Genomic DNA, 19,585 nt, shown 5'->3' with positions numbered 1-19,585 from the left:
ATGATTATTTAGCCCCTATGGGAGGAAATAGTGCACTCATGATCTGCTTCTGTTTTTTGGAAGAGAGGGAGCAGGATGGTTGCACAGTGATTAGCACTACTGCCTCACAGCAAGAAGGCCCTGAGTTCGACTCCATCCCCTGGCCTTCCTGTGTGGAGTTGCATGCTCTCTCTGTGTCTGCGTGGGTTTTCTCCAGGTACTCTGGCTTCCTCCCACAGTCTGAAGACATCTAGTTAAGTGTTTTAGGTTAATTTGTGATTCTAAATTGCCTGCAAATGTGAATGCAAATGGTTGTCTGTCTCTCTGTGTTAGGCCTGCGATAGACCAAAAAAAGACATTTTACTAGATTTAGGGTGGTATATGGTGATGGGATCATTTTCATGGCCAAGGGAGTAAAGAGCAGAGGAGGAGGCAACTCTAGCAGGCAGAATGGAAAATGGTGCAACTATCAGGGGAGACTCTAAAGACTTCTGGGTAGGGTGAAGCCACCAGTGGTTCAAGATCTTTACAATACCTCTTAAAGGAAGTGAAGTGAATGCAACGTGTGTGTCCCCTTTCTTGAATCACGACTGCATGGTTTTTTTCAGGTGGTTTAGGAATCACATGTTAAGCAGTTACAGGTGTAACGTTTGGATGTCCACTTAAAGCACTGTGCAGATTTTGAGCCGGCCCTCCTGCTATTTTTTAAAGTGGTCCTGAGTAACAGTTCTCCCGGCTTTGTGAAGGTCTTTCAAAGTTTTTTCTTTGGACATTGGCTGCTTTTTCACCCATTTTCAGTCCAGTCCTTGTACCTGACCATTTTCATTTGTTAAGCCGCTGAACACTGACGTGTGAATCATTCAAGCATAAACGGACATCCAGCTCAAGGGATGAACCGATGTAGCAGTCTACACATAGCAGACAACTTAGAGCCCATTTCAAATTGTATCTTTAAGGCCTTTACACACCGGACGTGTAAAATTTGTGCAAATATTTTGTGATTTAAAACTATTTTTCGGACTCACCTATTCTTAATAGAGCCATTCACATTGACCACAATAAATCCCAAGTCTGCCAATAAAAGTTTAAACAGTCCCACTGACATCCTGAAATATGCACAGAAGCAGACCCGATAGAATTTCAACTCCTGGGTCAAAACATGAAATTCTTCCTCCTGCTGCCTTCTCGTGAGAGTTGCAGGAACCCAGAATCTCAGTTTTTTCCTTTTCTCGTTTGGAAACATCAGGACCAGCTGGTCATAGGTTGACATATTTTTCACAAAATCACAGTGATTTCAGTCTATATATATGTTACGTGACAAGTTAGCGTCCAAAAAACTGAGAATTTCATGCAGAATTTCGTAAAGGCTTTTAGCAAAAACACAAAAAATTAGTTATTATTAAAAGGTTTGACAGCATAAAATAGTATTTTTGCACCAACAAGGTGATTCCCAAAGACCTATTAGCCTTAAATGTGGTTTATCTTGCCATGCTATGCAGTTTTCTGTGTAGTCCTCACAACATTTAAGGAAACAGAACAAGTGCAAGGCAAAGAAAGAACATTATCAGTCATGGATCGGCCTCAACATTACTGAAGCACCTGACAGAGAACAGAACAACAGGCAGAAACATCCAAAGAACAGCTTTGAATGTCCTTCAAGAAGCCTGGAGAACTATTCCTGGAGACCGCTTAAATAAATTACAATAACACTTGTCTATGAGAGCTCAGACAGTGTTGAAGAATAAAGTCAATACCAAATATTGGCATTCAGGGTTGTCAGAATTGTACAAATTCTGTTTTTGTCTTCTATACTGTATTTCCATTTATATCTCCACATTTCAATAAATGGCTGCACCCATTTCCCATTTTTCTAGCCAAATATGAAGCAATGAGAGGTGACTCAAGACTTTTGCACAGTACTTTACTCTGATGTCCCTCCACCCACTTTCCCGAAACACTTCCTCACTTCTCCTCCTCTTCTCCAGTCGCTTCTGTCGTTTCTCCTCCCTCAGCCGCGCCTCTTCCTCCTCCTGCTGCTGGCGACACTTGTGAAAGTTTTCCACCACCACGCCCACAAACATGTTGAGCACAAAGAAGCTGACAATGAGCAGGAATGAGATGAAAAACAGCAGCATCCAAGGACTGTGGTTTCTCACTGGCTGCAGAGAGAAACAGAGAGAAAAAAGTGAAGAAGAAAGGACAGGAGGTAGCACAGAGACACAAAAGGTAAAAAAAAAACAAACCAAGAACAGAAGGACAAAAGAGTGATGAAAGAAGGTGAGGAGGGGTGGAGAGGAAGAAAAGGAGAGAGCACAAACAAAAAGACAATGTAAGTACTGAGTCAGCACTAAAACTGCCAGCTCTGTCAGCTCACATCTATTCATCCATCTGCCTTTTTTTTCTTTTCTCTGCACAGCTACACCTCACTCCTGAGATATTTCCCCTTTCACACTCAAACAAACAAGATCAAGTGTTCCTAAGAACGACACAAAAAAGAAGGAAATCACAGGGAAATATTCACTCGCTGAATGAGTCGTTCATCTCCCTGATTTTCACTTTTTAATCCCCCACACACCCGCTCTCCCCCCCGCTGTGTGCAAGACTGCCTCTCCTCACCTGCTGGTCCACACCCACGGCATCCAGGCCGTCGTACATGATGCTGACCCAGCCGTCCTTACACGACAGCACAAAGAGCGACATCAGCGCCTGGCGGGATGATACGCACATAAATCAGCTTTGCTGCTACGATTACCAGCCTGTAAGAGCAGATGTCTGTTCAAGAGTGTGACAAACCTGTCCCAGATTGTCGAAGTTGTATTTCCGCCGCAGCCAGCGGTAACCAGCCTGCAGACACTCAGTTTTATTGGTGATGTTACTTACATTGATCCCGTCGCAGTAGAAGAATTTCCCTTTAAACAGCTGCGCAAGTGTGAGCACAAAGGAAAAAAACATGAGAGAAGACTGTAACCTCAAGGCAGTGTAAACAAACCTTCACACAACAGAGCAGAGGCTGTTATATTGCTGTACAGTAAACAGTCTGCAAGAGCCTGCAGACCCCTGTGCAGAATCACTCCAGCATGGGTGTTCTCATTAGAAGATAACCCACTGATAGCGTGCTTTTCGTCAAATATAAGCCTACGTGTTAATTAGCTTCAGCGTTCATTAGGTATTATATCCTTGCAAGGATTAAATCTGAATATTTGTATTTGCAAAAAGAGAAACATAAGCCATGAAAATGAACTGACTGGCTTTGAGTGGAGTTTTTAAAAACGGTACTGTACATTCATTTCCTGACTTTGACATTTTAAAATGTGGTGAGAGCCTTTAAACCTTAAAGGAAGTTTCATTAATAGATTCTTTTGTTTTAAAGTATTTCTTCTGTTTTTTTTCTCCATACAGGTGATCCAGGTGTTTTGTTTGTTTTTTTGTTTTTTTTCTTTCTTCACCCCCTTCTCACCGTCTCTTCTCCCCTTTGGTTTTCTTTCTCTCCCTCTCTTTCTTTCATTCTTTCTCCCTGTCCTATCCCCCAGTCATGTCTGTCCCGTCTGTAGCAACCGAAAATAAAATAAATTCATAATTATAATAAAGGTCAATCAAATGGACCAATATGGCAAGGCCATGATGATCCACTTGGTAAAATAAATCCGCTTGGCATCTTTCTTGGCCTTAAGACAACAATTCTGATGGCTAAAGATCCAAACGGGACACAAAAAAAAATAAAAAATAAAGTATTTCTGAAGGACTTCAACGCGTGAAGAAGTAAATGTGTCCGGAGACTATCCAGCCTGTTTTAAATGTGCACTTGAGCCTGACTCCTATTAGTGCAAAGATGTTTTACCTCACATTTAATCCCTGAGATATCGTTACATAAGAAAAATAAGCTCAAAATAGGCAATTTCAACAGCACATCTCTAGTAGGCTCTAGTAAATGAAAGAAAAATTTGGGCTTAAAGTGTAAGAAATAAATGTGTAAAATTCATTACAAAGTTTTGGTAACTTTTAGACCAGACTGCCCTGACATTATAAAGCAGAAAGTTTATGTTAATGCACAGAAAATGCCCTTTTTTTAATTTTTTTTTTCACTGTGGACCCATTATAAGAAAAATAAAATTTGTATAGTACATAAAGAAAAAACAGGAACTTTTCTGCAATTTAATTGTTTATATATTACTTCTTTACTTTGGTGTAGCATGAATGGCCATGGTGGAGGTCTACATCAGTAGCCAATGGTGTAAAACTAAAAAATACAGCTAAAAATTCAAAATTTATGACCTCCCTCACATTTTCCAAAGCCGTCCATTGGGGCCAGATTGGAGTCTTTGCTAGGCCAATTCTGGCCCACAGGCCTTATGTTTGACACCCCTTTACAGCAGAAGAAAAGTATATAATTACAATCTGGTACAAAAAGCAATTTTTGGCCTCTGTTTCTCTGATAGTTTCTCCCTTCATAACAACTCTAAGTTTATAAGTCAACCACCTGGATAATTGAGTTAAGGGCACGGCTACTTTGATTGACAGGTGTCCCAACACAGGCAGGCGTAGCCAATCATCGCTGCCAGGCCTCAGCGCCACTAATTGGAGTCACTGAACTGAACCTCTCCACTGTGTTTGCGGTGTTGGTGTCTCCTGGAGCATTTTAATGGAAATATCTGACAAATAAAATGTCTCCCTGTATAGCACACATTGTCCAAGAAGTTTGTGCTTCAGTTTTGGAGAGTGAGCTTTGAGGGTTTTATTAGTCTGTTAGCTTAGCATTCATTAGCAGTTTGTATACGCAGCTTTGAACAAAGCTTGCTAGCACTAGTTGATACCTGGAGCCCCCCCCGCACTTCATTATATGTTCAATTGTGAAACCAACCCCCCACCCCCCCAAAAAACATGGCAGCAGCCTGAATGCTAAATGCTAAAGTCCAAATACTTTAGCATTTAGCTTGACATCACAGTGGCTACGACCTAGCTTGCAGATAAAGGTGAAAATTAAGTGTTAATTCATGTTTCAGACTGTAAAAAAAGGTGAAATGCTGATCAGTAATTCTTTTGTGTCCAAACCTAAACAAACTGCAAGCAAAAAAAAAAAACACCTCCCCTTTCAGACTTTCACTGTCCTTTACATTAGAAACACACCAATATGTCACTTGAGGGATGCTGATCCAAGCTGGTTTTCTAAGGTAGGAGCAATCCAGGAAAATCCAGGTGAAAATCCGATTTAAAAACCACATTCTCAGCACATTCCCCCTGTTGAACCATTGTTGGGTTTTTTTTAATTACTTCCAGGGACTGGTGCATAATCAGCAGCTCATTTGCATTTCCTCCCAATTTTTCTCTTCACTTTTTATTACCTGAAGCTTTCTCTGAGCTCATTTACTTTAAACCACAGTGATCTGTGTCTTCTTGCAGCAGAAAACACAACGAGCTTTTAATGTTCGGTCATATCAAATCGAGTGAAAATGAGTTTGACGTGTTTTGTATTTTGCTGTCTCGGGGGAAAAATGATGGAGCTTATCTTTAACTGACAGAGGACGAACGGGGAACGGTCGGCATGAACATTTACCTGGACTCCCAGAATTCCAAACACGATGAAAAAAGCACAGCAGATCAAAACAATATTCCCAATTGGTCTGAGAGATGTGATCAGAGTTTCAACCACCAGTTTCAGACCTGGAGCACGACTTATCACCCTGCAGCAAGCACACACACAGGTTAGACAGTCCTTAATATAATATCAGCAGAGTAAACACAGATGATAATCTCCTTGATTTGTACCTGAGTGGTCGAAGTGTGCGGAGCAGGCGAAGGACCCGGAGGATGCCTAAGATCCGATTACCACCTGCTGAAGCGATGGACACCAGGATGTCCACAAGTGACACAAACACCAGGAGCCCATCCAAGACATTCCAGCTGCTCTGCAGGTACACGCCCTCTCCAAAGTACAGGCCCATAGCTACCACCTGCATGCAGACGCGCACAGATCCAACAAAATTACTGAAATAATTAAATAAGCTAAGGTGTAAAATGAGAATGAAAGCCATTCTGATCCCCACCAGCAACGAAAATTGCCTCTTTAGAATCAAGAAAATGACTTTGGAGTGGAGTGCTTATTCAGAAAATGTTCACTGTTATGGTTACCTTGATCATCATTTCGCCCACGAAGATCACAGTGAAGATGTAATTGGACACACTGAGAAACATCCGCTCCTGTTGCACACACACAGACACACACACAGGCGTAAGAGCATGCACAGATTAACAGCAGGAAGCGCATTCGTCAATTTAAAGGCTTTGTAGCCTTAGCTTTGATTCTGGAGCACAAAGTGTTGCATAACGAGCTGAAAAAAAAATGCACAGCAATCGTTGTAGAAACATAATAAAAGCATACTGGGAACAAAACGTGTTGTTATAGAGACTCTTACATCAGCTACAAGCACATGAGCTCTTGTAGTAAACAGCCCCTCTTTGTGTGCGTGGTCATGCAAAAGACGTATGCTGCTTCTGTATTTGTGAGCCGTGAGTCGCGTCTTGAGCTGTTTAAGGTTTAGATTACAGTGCTGCGCGAAAGTCCTGATCTGCCACTTTTTCTAGGAAACTGAGAAATAGAAGTGGCGATTTATTGAAACGTGCAAACATAAATAGAAACGCAGTATATAAGTTGAAACAGAGTTTGGCTTCAGGAACAGTTCTCCAGGCTTCTTAAAGGACATTTAAAACTCTTCTTTGGATGTTTCTGTCTTTTGTTCCCTTTTCTGTCAAGATGATCCCGCACTGCTTGGATAATATCGAGGTCCGTGCTCTGGGGAGGCCAATTCGCTGTGCGTTTTTCTATCCAGGTATGCTTTTACTGCATTAGCAGTGTGTTTGGGGTCATTGTGATAATGAAAAATCCAACTACTGCCAATCAGATGCTTTCCAGATGGTATTGCATGGATCAAAATCTTATGGTGTTTCCACTTCTATTCTTTTAGCTCATAACTATTTGGGAATCTCCTTACTGGTGCACAAATAATATTTCGACAACTGCCAAATTGTGGTATCTTTAGCAGTTTTGTAGGTTCAACTAAAGTAATGGAAGCAACAGGCTGTTAATGACAAAGTGCTTAAAGATAAAATTCAAAATTGCTTCTTTGCTGTGTTGTCTGTTATCTCTAAACACAACACTGGTTCAGCCCTTGTGTTAGGTCAGTGGTTCATTCATTGCTCAAGACTACTTTAAAAATGAAAGTCTGGATCATATGAAGCAAAATCTAAAGACTTTTGGGGTGGGTCAAGACTTTTGCACAGTATTGTAGCTGTTACGTTCAGACTTAATCTAAGCACTTAGACTAATGCATAATGAGTTCAAATCTGTCAAATCATCAAATAAAAAGCACAATGAAGATGAAAATTATATCAATAATATCCAGTTAAACCAACCAAGGAAGACAAGAAACAGAGTTTCAGTGTAAAATTACATCCATTAAGTCCAGGTTAAAGGTTAAAGGTCAGGGTCTGGAATGTCGTTATGATGGTGCTTATGTCAATACTTCTCCTTACAAGTGTAGTAACCGTGTGTGTGTGTGTGTGTGTGTGTGTGTGTGTGTGTGTGAGGTACCATGCTGTGTGGCTGTATGTCAGGTCGCTCCAGGGCGATGGTGATGCAATTAAGGAAGATGAAAAGCAGGACGGTGTGATCAAACATCTTGTGACCTATGACCCTCTGACACCACAACCTGAACCTGCAGAGAGACGGTGTGAGAAGAGAAAAGGATCGGCAACAACCCCAGTGTTTATTTTTTATTCAACACATCACCTGCATCACTTCCATTTCTGCCAGGTTTAATTGATAAAAGTACAAATTGTACAACCAAGCTTCAGCTGTCACCTTCACACTTTAGCTTTGAATTTTTACACATGCGTGCAGTTAAGGCCACCTAGGCCACCCTGGAGAATATCAGGGGCTGTGCATAAACGTGTGTTTGTGTGTATCTTTACTGGTTGTGTGGAGCGAACAGATAGAGGGACCACTCTTCATGCTCCAGGCACCACTGAGGCTCATATGGCTCCAGCATCTTCTTCAGCCTCTTACATAAACTCTGGAATGAACACACAAACAGACGAATGACATCGCAGCGTACACTCGTTACATTACAACAATCAGCATTGCTCCAAAAGTTGATTCTGTTCATCTGGACGTAGCGTTTTGTGGGAGAAAATCAGAAAATCAGTATTGCTCATCATCTTATACACCCATGATACCGCAGAATGAAGTCATTTTCATTTCTATCCAAGGTTTTTTCTTTCTTTTTTTTTTGCAGCGACCTCGTGTGCATGCACAAAAAATTCCAACACAGCTCTTTTTCAAACAATATTCCGAGTCATTCTTCCACCCGGATCTAATTTAAATTCAGCTAATTAAATTTTTCTAAGAAACAAAAGTGTCTTAAGGTCAGCCAGGTTGGAATTTATGCCTTTGCGGGATAATTAGCAGCAGCTTTTGAACTTCTGAACATGCCCAAAACAAGCTCTTTTATGAACTTGTTTTATCTAGGAATAACAGAAATGGGACGCCATCAAAATGCCTGCTCCCTCTGATTGGAACACACGCCAATTAAAACTGCCCGAGTCTACATTTACATATATATTATATGGTTTTCCATTTGCTGAGACAAATTCATGAAACAAATAGGCATTAACCTCTTCAATCTCCTCTTCCTCTTGATCGCTGTGGTTATGCGATGTCAGGGGAGCATCGTCGTAGCAGTGGTCTGGCAGGTGGAAGGTGGTGCCGTTACAGTCTGGGGAGAGGAGCATTGGCACCTGCAGGTACTCTGACTGGTCCAGAGACTGCTCCCTGCTGCTGGCTTTGGAGCTTGAGTATGTGTCGGACAGCAGGGACTCCATTTCTCCAGACTGGCTCTTCCTGTGGAGGCTGGGGGCTCGGCCGATGCTGATCCAGCTGGAGCGACGGCTCTCTGGCCCGCTGTCCCACAGGGACTGTGAAGACAACTTAGAACAGAACCAGTGCCTTGTTGGATTTCTGCCTTATCTTTCAAGTGCAAATAAGGATTTCATTCTTCACAGATTAAAGCTGCCCTGTAGAGTTTTTGGCCATTAGCAGTGCAGCGGGGTGATGTTTTCATGAGTGGGCTCCTATTTTGTTTGTATCTTGTGCTCCTTATCAACCTCTACATGGAAATGACCAGGATTTGCGCTAATGATAAGTCTGTTTGGCCCAGCACAGTTATTAAACTTACCGAGAAACAGGGTAAATCAACAGGATGATATCTGATAACATTTTAAGAGGTTTCAGTGCAGAAGCTAGCCACAGCAAGCAACCACCTGCAACCATTTGCCAGTGGAACATACAAGGACTTGAATAACCTAGCCTTATCTTATCTTAAAGACTTTATAGTACCATGTCACCCCAATAGAGTACTTCACTTTCAGACTGCTGGTTTACTTGTGGTTCCTAGGATATATACACGTAGAATGGGAGACAGAGCCTTCAGCCTTCAGGCCCCTCTTCAATGGAACCAGCTCCCAGTTTAGATTCGGGAGAAAGACACCCCCTCTACTTTTAAGATTCAGCTTAAAACTTTGCTTTTTAATAAAGCATATAGTTACGGTTGGATCAGCTAACCCTGAACAAACCCTCAGTTATGCTGCAGAATGCTGGGGGAGTTTTTCTTTCCCACTCTTGCCATGTTCTTGCTATTAGTGGGTTTAAGGTTGTCTCCATGTTATTGTAAGGTCTTTACCTTACAATATAAAGTGCTATGAAGCAAATGCTTTGGGATTTAGTGCAATATAAATACAACTGAACTCAATTGAACTGAATTCGCTCAATGGTCCATCAATACACTTTTCTTTCCAACCTGTCCTTTAGCCTGTCCACAGTTACTGCTGTATCTGCAAGCCACTTTGAAACCTGCCTCCAGACCAATTTGTCCCATCCGTGTCTCACATAACCATTGTCATATCTGTCACCACTGACGTTGCCTGCTTTGTTCTATTTCTGGTCATGCTGCTGCTTTCCTCCTGCATTTTTTAACTAAGGGTGTGTTCACCGTAGGCCATCTGTTTCCCAGCACATCTGACCCCAAAGTCCAGCTCATTTCACTAGTGCGATTACTAGTGCGCGCCATTCGCAGTTAAGTGAACTGTGCCCTGTCTGGCTCGAATAGGTGGTCACAGCTGAGCTTCAGTTGAATTCAGTGATGGTACACATGTAGTGTGATGACCATCCAAGCACAGAACTGCGCCACTTGCTCAATAGCAGCTGCCTCTGTCAAAATCCCCGCTTTAATAACAAATCTACAGGGCATAAGAACTGGCCCAGTTAAGCCACAAACTGCATAAAATCATGAACCCCTTGTGCTCTGCAAGAACGCTTTTTAAGAGTGCATGTCTGAAAAAAGGGAGAGAGCACGAGAATGAGTCGGGACAGACTGAAGTGGACCTGGCTCATTAAGGGCAGACCAGCTGGGGAGCGGGGAAAATGGGGAGCGATCGAGCTCCGGCACAATGCAAGGCAACCGTGACCAGTCTGAATCCACCCTTGGAGGACATGTTTTAATCAAGATAAGCTAAAATTTTCAGCCACCTCACTTCAGTCTGAAACATCTTCTGAGTCGTTGGCATCAAATCTCCTAAAAGCAACGTGAAACGAACCTGACGTTGAGCTCAAGCATTAAGCTTAGCCGTGCATAGAAGGAGGGCTACATGACTCAACCCGTCAACAGTTGGTGATACTAAAGTGCCAGCAGAAGGCCTGCTAACAAAAAGACTGCCAGCTCAAACAATGCTGAAATATTTGGCTTTGTGAATGTTTTATGAGGATAGAAATGCACTCAAGTAATTTGTCATGTCTTGAGAAGACACATAATGGGTTTGTTGGGAAACAAAGTAAACAAATGAACCTCTGCAAGGTAGCTTTAATGAAGCTCTGTGTTATCATTCTATGACTTCAACATTTAGAAATTGCTTCAGCTCAGCTTGGATTTATATCCTTTGCATAACAAACATCTTTTGATTAACTGTTTCTCTAACTCACATTTATAATAAATATTTAACGTGGTTTTATATAAACATATATATATCCACATAAAAGCATGTGCCCAAGGCTCACCGGTGACCTTTGCTCAAGGCTGTTTTCCATGGATGCACCACTGGCTCGGCGTGACTGGTTGGAGTTTATGGTGGGCGTAGCTGCAGTGTGCGTGATGACCGGCAGCGGTGGAGGAGGAGGGGGAGGCATGGAGGCTTTTGGGTTCAGGAGACCATTGGGACTCAGCATCATGGCCTGAATCTTCAGCTCTGCACACACACACACACAGAATATTTGATGTCAAAGAATGATTCTCATTTATTATATTTTGGGATTTGCAATATTTTCATGGTTTCGTTTGGATCAGGGCTGCACTGACCATGGCTGTATCCGCTGCATATAGGCTGTATATGCCACGATCGCGCTCACTGGCTGGTAAAGCTCTGTGGATGTTCAGGTTTTTAAGGTGGATCTTATGCATGAGTTGTGGAGCTGACAAACTGACTGCACTAAAAGTTGTGCAACTGACTTCTGGATCACATGGTCTGGCAAAAACAGACCAACCTAAATTAAATTGTGTGTGTTTTACTTTGATTATGACAACAATTAGTGACTAAATAAGACTTTAGAAACTACTGAGTGAGCCCATACACCCATGTGGAAAGTCTCAGCTGAGCAATACGGGTATTTTTTTAGATATCAGTAGATATCAGTGAAATTTGACTTCGCTGCTCCTGCTCGACATTAGAAAGAAGACGTTTAAGACTTCAGTCAGTAATTTTTCATCAGGGAATTTGATAATCCGCAACTTAAAGTTTATGATTTAGAGAATCAAGCTAAAAATGTTTAAAAATTGGGTACTAATATTGTTTATTACTCACTGTCAAAGAGGACAACGAGAAGAAAAACACATTCATAAATAAAACAGGTTATCAGTATTTGTCCCTGAGAGTAAAGAGTAAAGCAAGTTCAATATAAACGTTGACACACATAAATATTCTAAACGTGGAGTCTGTAATAATTGGATTAGCTGTAAAAATGTGCTGCATTATTTAAAAAAAATCTAGATAGTGCACATTTGTGTTACTAAATGTTCGCAATGTGTTTCGTGTCCATTTTTCACTCCTGTGTTGTTCTTGAGCAAATACAGATGAGCTGCCCTCAAGAAGCTCACAAATGCAATTTAAACAAAATTAGCCTCTACTTAAAAAGCCCAAACCTCCTTCAGATTCATCTTAGGCCTAATTTGAGGTAATGTAGGTTGAATTTTTGAATTAATATTAAAAAAAAGACAGCATCAGAGTGAGTAAATAATGGCCTATGTGTAATGTCAGTGAGGTTTATGCGGTTTTGCCCTTTTAATGAGCCCTCAGAGTGAAAGTAAGAGTAATGTCTTGATGCCTGCTTCAATAATCCAGGTAAGGAAATCCCCGAAAGTTGATTCTGTTCATCTGGACTCAGTGTTCTCATTAAGGTGACATCTTCAGTCTCGGCTGACTGCAGCTTTCCCACCATTATAAACCAACAGCCGGCTGACTGAACCAAATCAGACAAACTGAGCTCGTGGCTTTTTTGTTAGTCGGTGGCATGAGTTTCAGTCGTTACGCAGCTGTTTATAAGTTCGGGGAAACCTGCAGTCAGCTGAGACTGAAGACGTCAGTTGAACGAGAGATTAAACTTTTCTCCCACTGAAAACGCTGCATCCAGATAAAGATCTTTCAATCTTTCTGGGATTAAAAACAAGAGAATATTTTGCAGAATTATGGAAAGCCTTTAAAATGTTCACAGGATGAAAGAACCTCCAAGAATTCAGGTCAGAATACACCAAAAGGCTATTTTAAGGCGACTCCATGTGAACTTCCACTTCCATGTCCGGCTGATCTGCGAGTTTGTACCTGCAGCGTACAGCTCTCTCAGTTTCTCCTCGTCCTCGTAACACATCGAGTGTCTCTCATCATCGGCCTCAGATCTGTTAGCATCTCCCTGAAAACACAGACAGACGCAAATATACACCAGAGTCATCATAATCATCATCATCACCACCTTCCCTTCCTCAGTGTTGTAAAAGTGAAAAGCACATCTCGGTCGAGCGGGAAAGACTAAGAGGAAAACTAGGCAGATGGGCGGAGGGAATCTCCAGCGTTCTCTAGTTGAGTTATGTGGATGGCTTTGGCAGCGATCTCCTGTAGTCACGCCAATAAAGCTTTACTGAATTTAATTAAAATTCACGCCAGAAAGATGGAGGCAGGCGGCTTTGGCAAAGGGTATCTGTGTGTGTGTGTGTGTGTGTGTGTGTGTGTGTGTGTGTGTGTGTGCGCGCGCGCGCAAAATAGTGAGAGAAAGAGCGAGCGCTCTCTGATGCTGGAGATAAAAGATGAAAACTAAACAACAAAAGCTCACCAGCTGTGAATGGCAGGCGATATCAAACACATCCCTACCCTGGAGAGTATTTTGTGTGTGTATGTGTGTGTGTTGCAGTGAGAAAGAAAGATGGAGGAAGAGAGAAAGGAGGATAGGCAAAAAGCAACAGAGGAAAAGTGTGATGATAAAGAGACAGCGAGCGAGAGAGAGAGAAAGGAGTAACCACACAGGCAGGATGGAGGAGATTATTCTCTTGTAGGCAGCTTTGGTATCATCAACACAACAGAGCTCAATTAGTCTCATTCGCTCTGCCTCGTTGTCTAAGTAGCTCAAATGAAACGGCATCTTTGCCCTTACTTCAGCTTGAAAGCCCTCGACCAAAATGGCGACGAGCAAGTTGAAGAGGACGTAGTTGCCAAAGGTCATGAGGGCGACAAAATAGAGGGCAGCCAACGGCGTTGTGGAGGCCATCCCGTTATACAGCACCGCGTTCCAGTCCTCCTGGGTGAGGATCTGCAGATTAGATAAAATGCGGAGAGACGTCAGGGGGTTAGAAAAACACGCCGTCAAACACACAAGGAGCCAAAAGGCGACGCGCTACGTTGCTAGCAGGTGTTCCAAGAATAGACAATGTGAGTTTCTTCCTTTATTATCTTGTCGTCAGTTGAACAGTAATGACGCTCATCAGTGTTAAATGAACTCCCGCCGAGTGAGTGCTTCATTATTGCTCTTCCTCCTCTGCTCGTGAGGAACATCTTACCTGCCCACTGGGACAGTTTTTTTATACTTTTCTGAAAAACCGAGCGCGCGCGCTCCCAAATCGGAGCAAATGAAATCACGGGCGAGCGCTCGTGACTGCAGCAGCTGTTGTTTGAATCTCACTCCTAAAAGTGGCACGTAATTGATGGGGAAATTCCTCCAAATCAAATACCGTCGGTGTCTTCGTGTGCTCTGCGCGTGTGTGTGTCTGAGCGAGGGTGCATGTGAGGATGTTTGTCTAACCTGAAAGACAGTGACAGTCGCCCAGAGCAGGGAGTCAAAGTTTTTTCTGTCTGGTAAAGTGTCTCCGCTGTCTTGTCGCAAACCAAATTTACAGCCGAACAGATGCATCCCCAAGATACTGCAATACACACACACACACACAACAGTAAGGTAATGTTTTTATCAAGCAGTAATTTAATATGTGCAACAACAAGATGCGGTAATACTGCCTGCGTGCACAGTTGTATCTACATGAAAGCCGATGACACATGTGGTGATCAGTTTATAACAGAGGAAGGAGAATCCCAGCAGTAGCCATTTGAAATGTAATAACAGTATAATTAAAGCAGAGAAAACGCTTAATCATCACTGTAACTCGTGAATATATACCTGAATATGAATATAAAAAGCATCAGCAGCATGCAAAATGTGGCCACGTTGTCCATGGTCTTCATCAGCACCACCAGCTGCCTCCTGAGTGCAGGAAGGAACCGGACCAGCTTCAAAACTCTCAGCAGGCGAAAGGTGCGCAGCACCGACAAGCCTCCCTCGGCCTCACCCACGATCTCCCACACGCTGAAACACACACACAGGTTAAAAGCACAGAGATGCATTTCCATTGAAGCGATTAAGGAATCAGCTGTCACCCTTTGTCAGCATTAGCGTCACCCAGGAAGACAAAAACAAAAAGAAAGAAAGAAAAACTTCCCGAATCTTTTCAGAAGGGAGAGAGCGCTCAAGTCTTTTTGATGTGACGTGTGGCAAACGAAAAAACGAAGTCGGGCCAGTGTTGTTTACAGTTCACCAGCCAATAAAGAAAGTCAGCGCAGCGTGAACTGGCACGGTAAACAAGCAAGGCCTTCAAACGTGGATACATAATTTAGCTTGTAGTACTACATAATGGAGTGAATACAGGCCCTCTGGACTATGAGTGCAACCGCTTGGCTCAGCTGCCAGCACCGGCATCGCTGGCAGTTCGGGAGATTTAGCTACAGAGCCCGAGACGTGAGAACAGGAGGAATAACTAATGACAAGAATTCCCTTTTTGGGGTAAACACACAGACAGAGAGTTCCCCCCACCTGATGATGACAATGACGCTGTCAAAGCCGTTGTAAGGGTTCTTGATGTAGCCGAAGAGCCCGAGAGCCAGGAGCTTCAGCAGCATCTCGAGACTGAAGAGACTAGTGAACACCATGTTACTGATCTCCAAAATATCTGTCAGCTCCTGCGGCTGAAGAGGTGCAGTGTTTGTGGAGAGAAAACAGGGAGAGATTGATGTACAGAGATGGACGGGCACAGAGAAAAATGAACAAATAAACAGAGACAGACAGCGCGGAGCTCAGTGCACTCAACATGTTAGGAATCTCCAAGATGTTGGTGAAGGCTTCAGTTTGGGTTTACACGGATTAAAGCTGGTCAGATTTTGTTGCTGTTCTTTTTTCCAGATATTTTTTTAGGTTTATGACTACTGATCAATTCGCCATAAAGGCCCACTGTTATGTAAAAACATGCATTTTTTTTGCACATTTGGACAATCAAACATTTGATCCTCTTTTAACAGAATTAAAAAGTTAACCCAATAAAGTCTAGTAACCTCTAAACTTGCTAGCTATGTGCCAGTCTATCAGTATCTGAATTTATAGTGAAGCGACAGGAAAAACACCCTTCAACCACGTGACAAACGTTAATATTTCATAGTTTATCTACCAGAGGGGAAATTCCCTGTTAGCCCTGTCCCTGTTTTCCACTTTTATCATAACAGTTGAGAGAGATGACATGAAAGCAGGGAGAGCAGAAGGAGGACGTGCAGGCTGCTGCGTTAGCGTCACACCATATGTGTGAGCCAAACAGCACAACAAAACACGACTGTGCTTTAAACTGCTTTGTCATATTATCTAAGTAGGGACCCATAAATGATGATTACACGTGAAAAATGTTAGAGAAATCTGTTCATGTTTTGTGCGTCTGAAAAAAATAATACTGGCTGATATGTTGGGTTTTTTTTTATTTGAGTTCAGTTCAAATTTATTGTATTATTATAGCATCAGATCACAACAACAGCTGCCTCAAAGGATTTATATTGAAAGGTAAAGACTACAATTATACAGAGAAAACTAATATGAGCAAGCACTTGGCGACAGTGGTAAAGAAAAACTCCCTTTTAACAGGAAGAACCCTCTGCCAGAATTATCAGACTCTTAAATCAGCAAATATCGGTCTTAAAGATGCTCACTGGGTTCCAATATAATTATTTATTTTATAATGAAGAACTTCATAAAATTATCTGTAACCCTGTAATATCGTAATATGCAGCATTTGTTCTTCTGGGGGACAAAAACCCACATCAAAAACAACAAAAGTACTTGGTCATCTACACATATCAGGGGGGAACAGTTAATTTTTAGGCGCACTCAAACTCGATGAGCGCTTTAGAACGATCCATTCTTTCACAAATGTTTGTGCAGCACAGCCACGTGTTTGATTTTATACACCTGTGCCAACTGACTAAGATTAAGGGATTAAGAGGTGTGGCCCAACACGTTTGTCCATTTAATGTACTAATTTCTGATGTTTTTAGGTTAGGTTAGGCTATGTTAGGCGTTACCTTAGTGGTAGCTGTCATTAAGAAAAAGTTAAATAAAATAAGTAGAGTCCTACATTTGTCAACCCTTCAAAAGCATGACACTAAAATCTGTGTTGCCAATGATTAGGGACTCACAGATGGAGCCTGTCTCAACCTGTCTGTCTGATATCGAGGGTCTGCTGCTGTCTTTGCTATTAAAGTGCTGTCATCGTGCCAAGATCGAGAAAGCTCCCCAAAGCCTTCAGAAAATCGTCCGGGTATCCACGCGAGTCTGCAAGGAGTTTTATACAGAATACTATAAGGGTGTTTGTATTATCATAGCGTGAGATAATTCACTATCTGGTAAGTACATGATATAACAATATCTCTTGCATGCCTGGACACAAGAACAAAACATTAATTAGTGCAACTGAGGTATTTCAGCCATCATGATTCAGGAGTTATTAATCACGCTCGTGTCTTATACACAGTCAAGGATGTACTTCATGTGATGAGCTACAAGGCTGAGCTGTAATTACAATGAGCGTGTAATCTGTTAGTGTCCAAATGTTGCCATAGTAAACTAACCATAATTTCTTCATGACATCATCGCCATGGCAGTGGCCCATCAAATAAAGTGTAGTTGATATTTTACGATTAAATTGAGATTAAACCCAAAATGTGGAGATTACATTTCATAATAGCTGCCGAGGCTCGGATACGCTCTACAAAAGCCTCGTGCAGATGAGTCAGTGAAACAACTTAAACAGCTGTCTTGTCGTGTCTCGTGATACAACATCCTCTTTACTGCATGAGGCTGTAACCGTCGACAACCTTGCATCTGTCCACTGCCAGCTATTTCATCTGGTCAATATTGTGTGGGTTTTTTTCCTTCTGGCCAGATGCAGCTTCACCATCCTTATACGTATCACCTCACTGTGTTTATGTGATAAAACAGAAATCATTTCCTTGTAACTAAAACTGATTCTGCAGTACGATTTCACGTTCTCATGTACACAAAGCTTTATGCAGAGGGCTTTAATCTCCAAAATGATCAATAATATTTTTTCTCAATGTGTCCCTAACACTCCTTTGTAAAGAGCAGTCAGTTGGCTGCAAAGAATTTGCAGGTAAGTTGGTATGAAAGTGCTTGTTCTTAGAAGTGCAGTCGCCTAAATTTGAGCTGGTGAACATAAAGGCAAAACCCGCCCTTTTGGACTAAATGTGCTCCGGACAGACAAATACAGAGATGACTGGCTACAGTAACAGAAGAGACATTTGGTGCAGACCAAAGACATCTTTTCAGGAGAAGCGTAGCGATGGAAATATTAGCGCTCGGGGTCACTTTGCTGCCTTTGCTGACTGGGCAGCCTGTAGTAATTAAATCAACGCCAAATTCTCTCCATCACATCAAAGAGTGCTTGAAGATAATGTGAGGCATCTGTCGGAAAACTGAAGTGGACCTTTTATGAGGATAATTGTCGTAAGAGATTTGAACCCCGTTAAAATGTTATGAAACGGGCAGAACGAGCAATAAGCCGTCAAACAGTTTGCTTGGAAGAGTGGTCAAAAAGTTCAACAAGACCATGACAAAAACTCGTCCACAACCATGCAAAATAATTTCAAAACAGTATTTTGAAAGCTTTTTGAAGGCATACTTATACCATGTGTGCTAATCGTTTTCACAGATACATATCTGGTGGTAATTTGTTTGCATAAATGATTTCAAAAGTCCAAAATTTCCACTTCAAAAGCACTCTAATCATGTTCACCATCTTTAAAATTATGCCACGTATGACTTCCTCACCTGCACACTCAACCAGACCCCGCACACACTTGATGAGGCGTCTTTTCCAATATATCACACAGTACTGTGCAAAAGTCTTGGGCCCACCTTTGCGTCTTTATATTTTGCCAGGAAAATGGGAAACAGGTGCAGCAGTTTATTAAAACGTGTAAAATGGGCAAAAACAGAGTTTGTACAGTCATAGCAGTACAAACATAATAGTTCATGACCACCTTTATTCTTCACCACAGCCTGAACTCTCTTTGACAAGCTTTTGTCTAATTTCTTTAAGTTGTCTTCAGGAAAAGTTCTCGGGGGCTTCTTGAAGGACATTCAAAGCCCGTCTTTGGATGTTTCTCCTTTTTTTCTGTTTTCTGTCAAGCTGATCCCACACCGTCTAACACCCTTTTATTGTGGTATAGCAACGCTAGTGGGATGTTGTCCTATTACTGTAGAAGCTGGACAGTCTCCGTGAGTCCATGCTGCTCTCCGTGCATCTGTTCAGAAAGACCTTACCATTGTAACAGGCTGGTGCAGGCAATTAACTAACCCCAGCACATGTATGTAGGAACAGGGTAAAGCCATGGAGACTTGACTTGTATGGTCTTGTTCTGTTAACGCCAAATAAAGATCTGTTGTTCTGTCTAACCGACTGGCCGCCGAGTTGTCCAGTTAACCTCCCCACCACATGCCCGCTGGTCCTGCTATCAACTGAATGGATCAACTGAAGTTCCAGATGTAACTTTCAAGTCCTGTGTCGCGTTTTTGCTTGATTTTTTCCAATTTACCCGACTTTCAGGTACTGTTCATCTGTTTTAGGTTGCTATTTTTTCATTTGACTGTTACGTGTACACACACCACTGGTTTATCACTTCAGTTAGATGCCTTTTTGTA

General features: G+C 42.1%; 1 protein-coding gene across 1 annotated transcript in view; it reads right to left on the bottom strand.

The window, feature by feature from the left end:
• LOC120728664 (voltage-dependent T-type calcium channel subunit alpha-1H-like) overlaps positions 1-19,585 on the bottom strand; it is a 58,701-nt gene that overhangs the window by 12,599 nt on the left and 26,517 nt on the right. The window contains exons 11-25 of the mRNA XM_040023713.1: positions 15,422-15,573; positions 14,732-14,917; positions 14,363-14,480; positions 13,718-13,873; positions 12,895-12,982; positions 11,081-11,268; positions 8,647-8,958; positions 7,945-8,045; positions 7,565-7,688; positions 6,106-6,174; positions 5,743-5,927; positions 5,531-5,657; positions 2,773-2,898; positions 2,596-2,685; positions 1,946-2,138 (exon numbers count right to left, since the gene is read on the bottom strand). Coding sequence (XP_039879647.1) covers positions 1,946-2,138; positions 2,596-2,685; positions 2,773-2,898; positions 5,531-5,657; positions 5,743-5,927; positions 6,106-6,174; positions 7,565-7,688; positions 7,945-8,045; positions 8,647-8,958; positions 11,081-11,268; positions 12,895-12,982; positions 13,718-13,873; positions 14,363-14,480; positions 14,732-14,917; positions 15,422-15,573 — 2,215 coding nt within the window. The remainder of the gene's footprint in view (positions 1-1,945; positions 2,139-2,595; positions 2,686-2,772; positions 2,899-5,530; positions 5,658-5,742; positions 5,928-6,105; positions 6,175-7,564; positions 7,689-7,944; positions 8,046-8,646; positions 8,959-11,080; positions 11,269-12,894; positions 12,983-13,717; positions 13,874-14,362; positions 14,481-14,731; positions 14,918-15,421; positions 15,574-19,585) is intronic.

This window comes from Simochromis diagramma, unplaced genomic scaffold, assembly GCF_900408965.1.
Source record: "Simochromis diagramma unplaced genomic scaffold, fSimDia1.1 OVJJ01000302.1, whole genome shotgun sequence".
NCBI classification, from domain to species: Eukaryota; Metazoa; Chordata; class Actinopteri; order Cichliformes; family Cichlidae; genus Simochromis; species Simochromis diagramma.
This window is presented reverse-complemented; position numbering and strand designations above follow the sequence as displayed.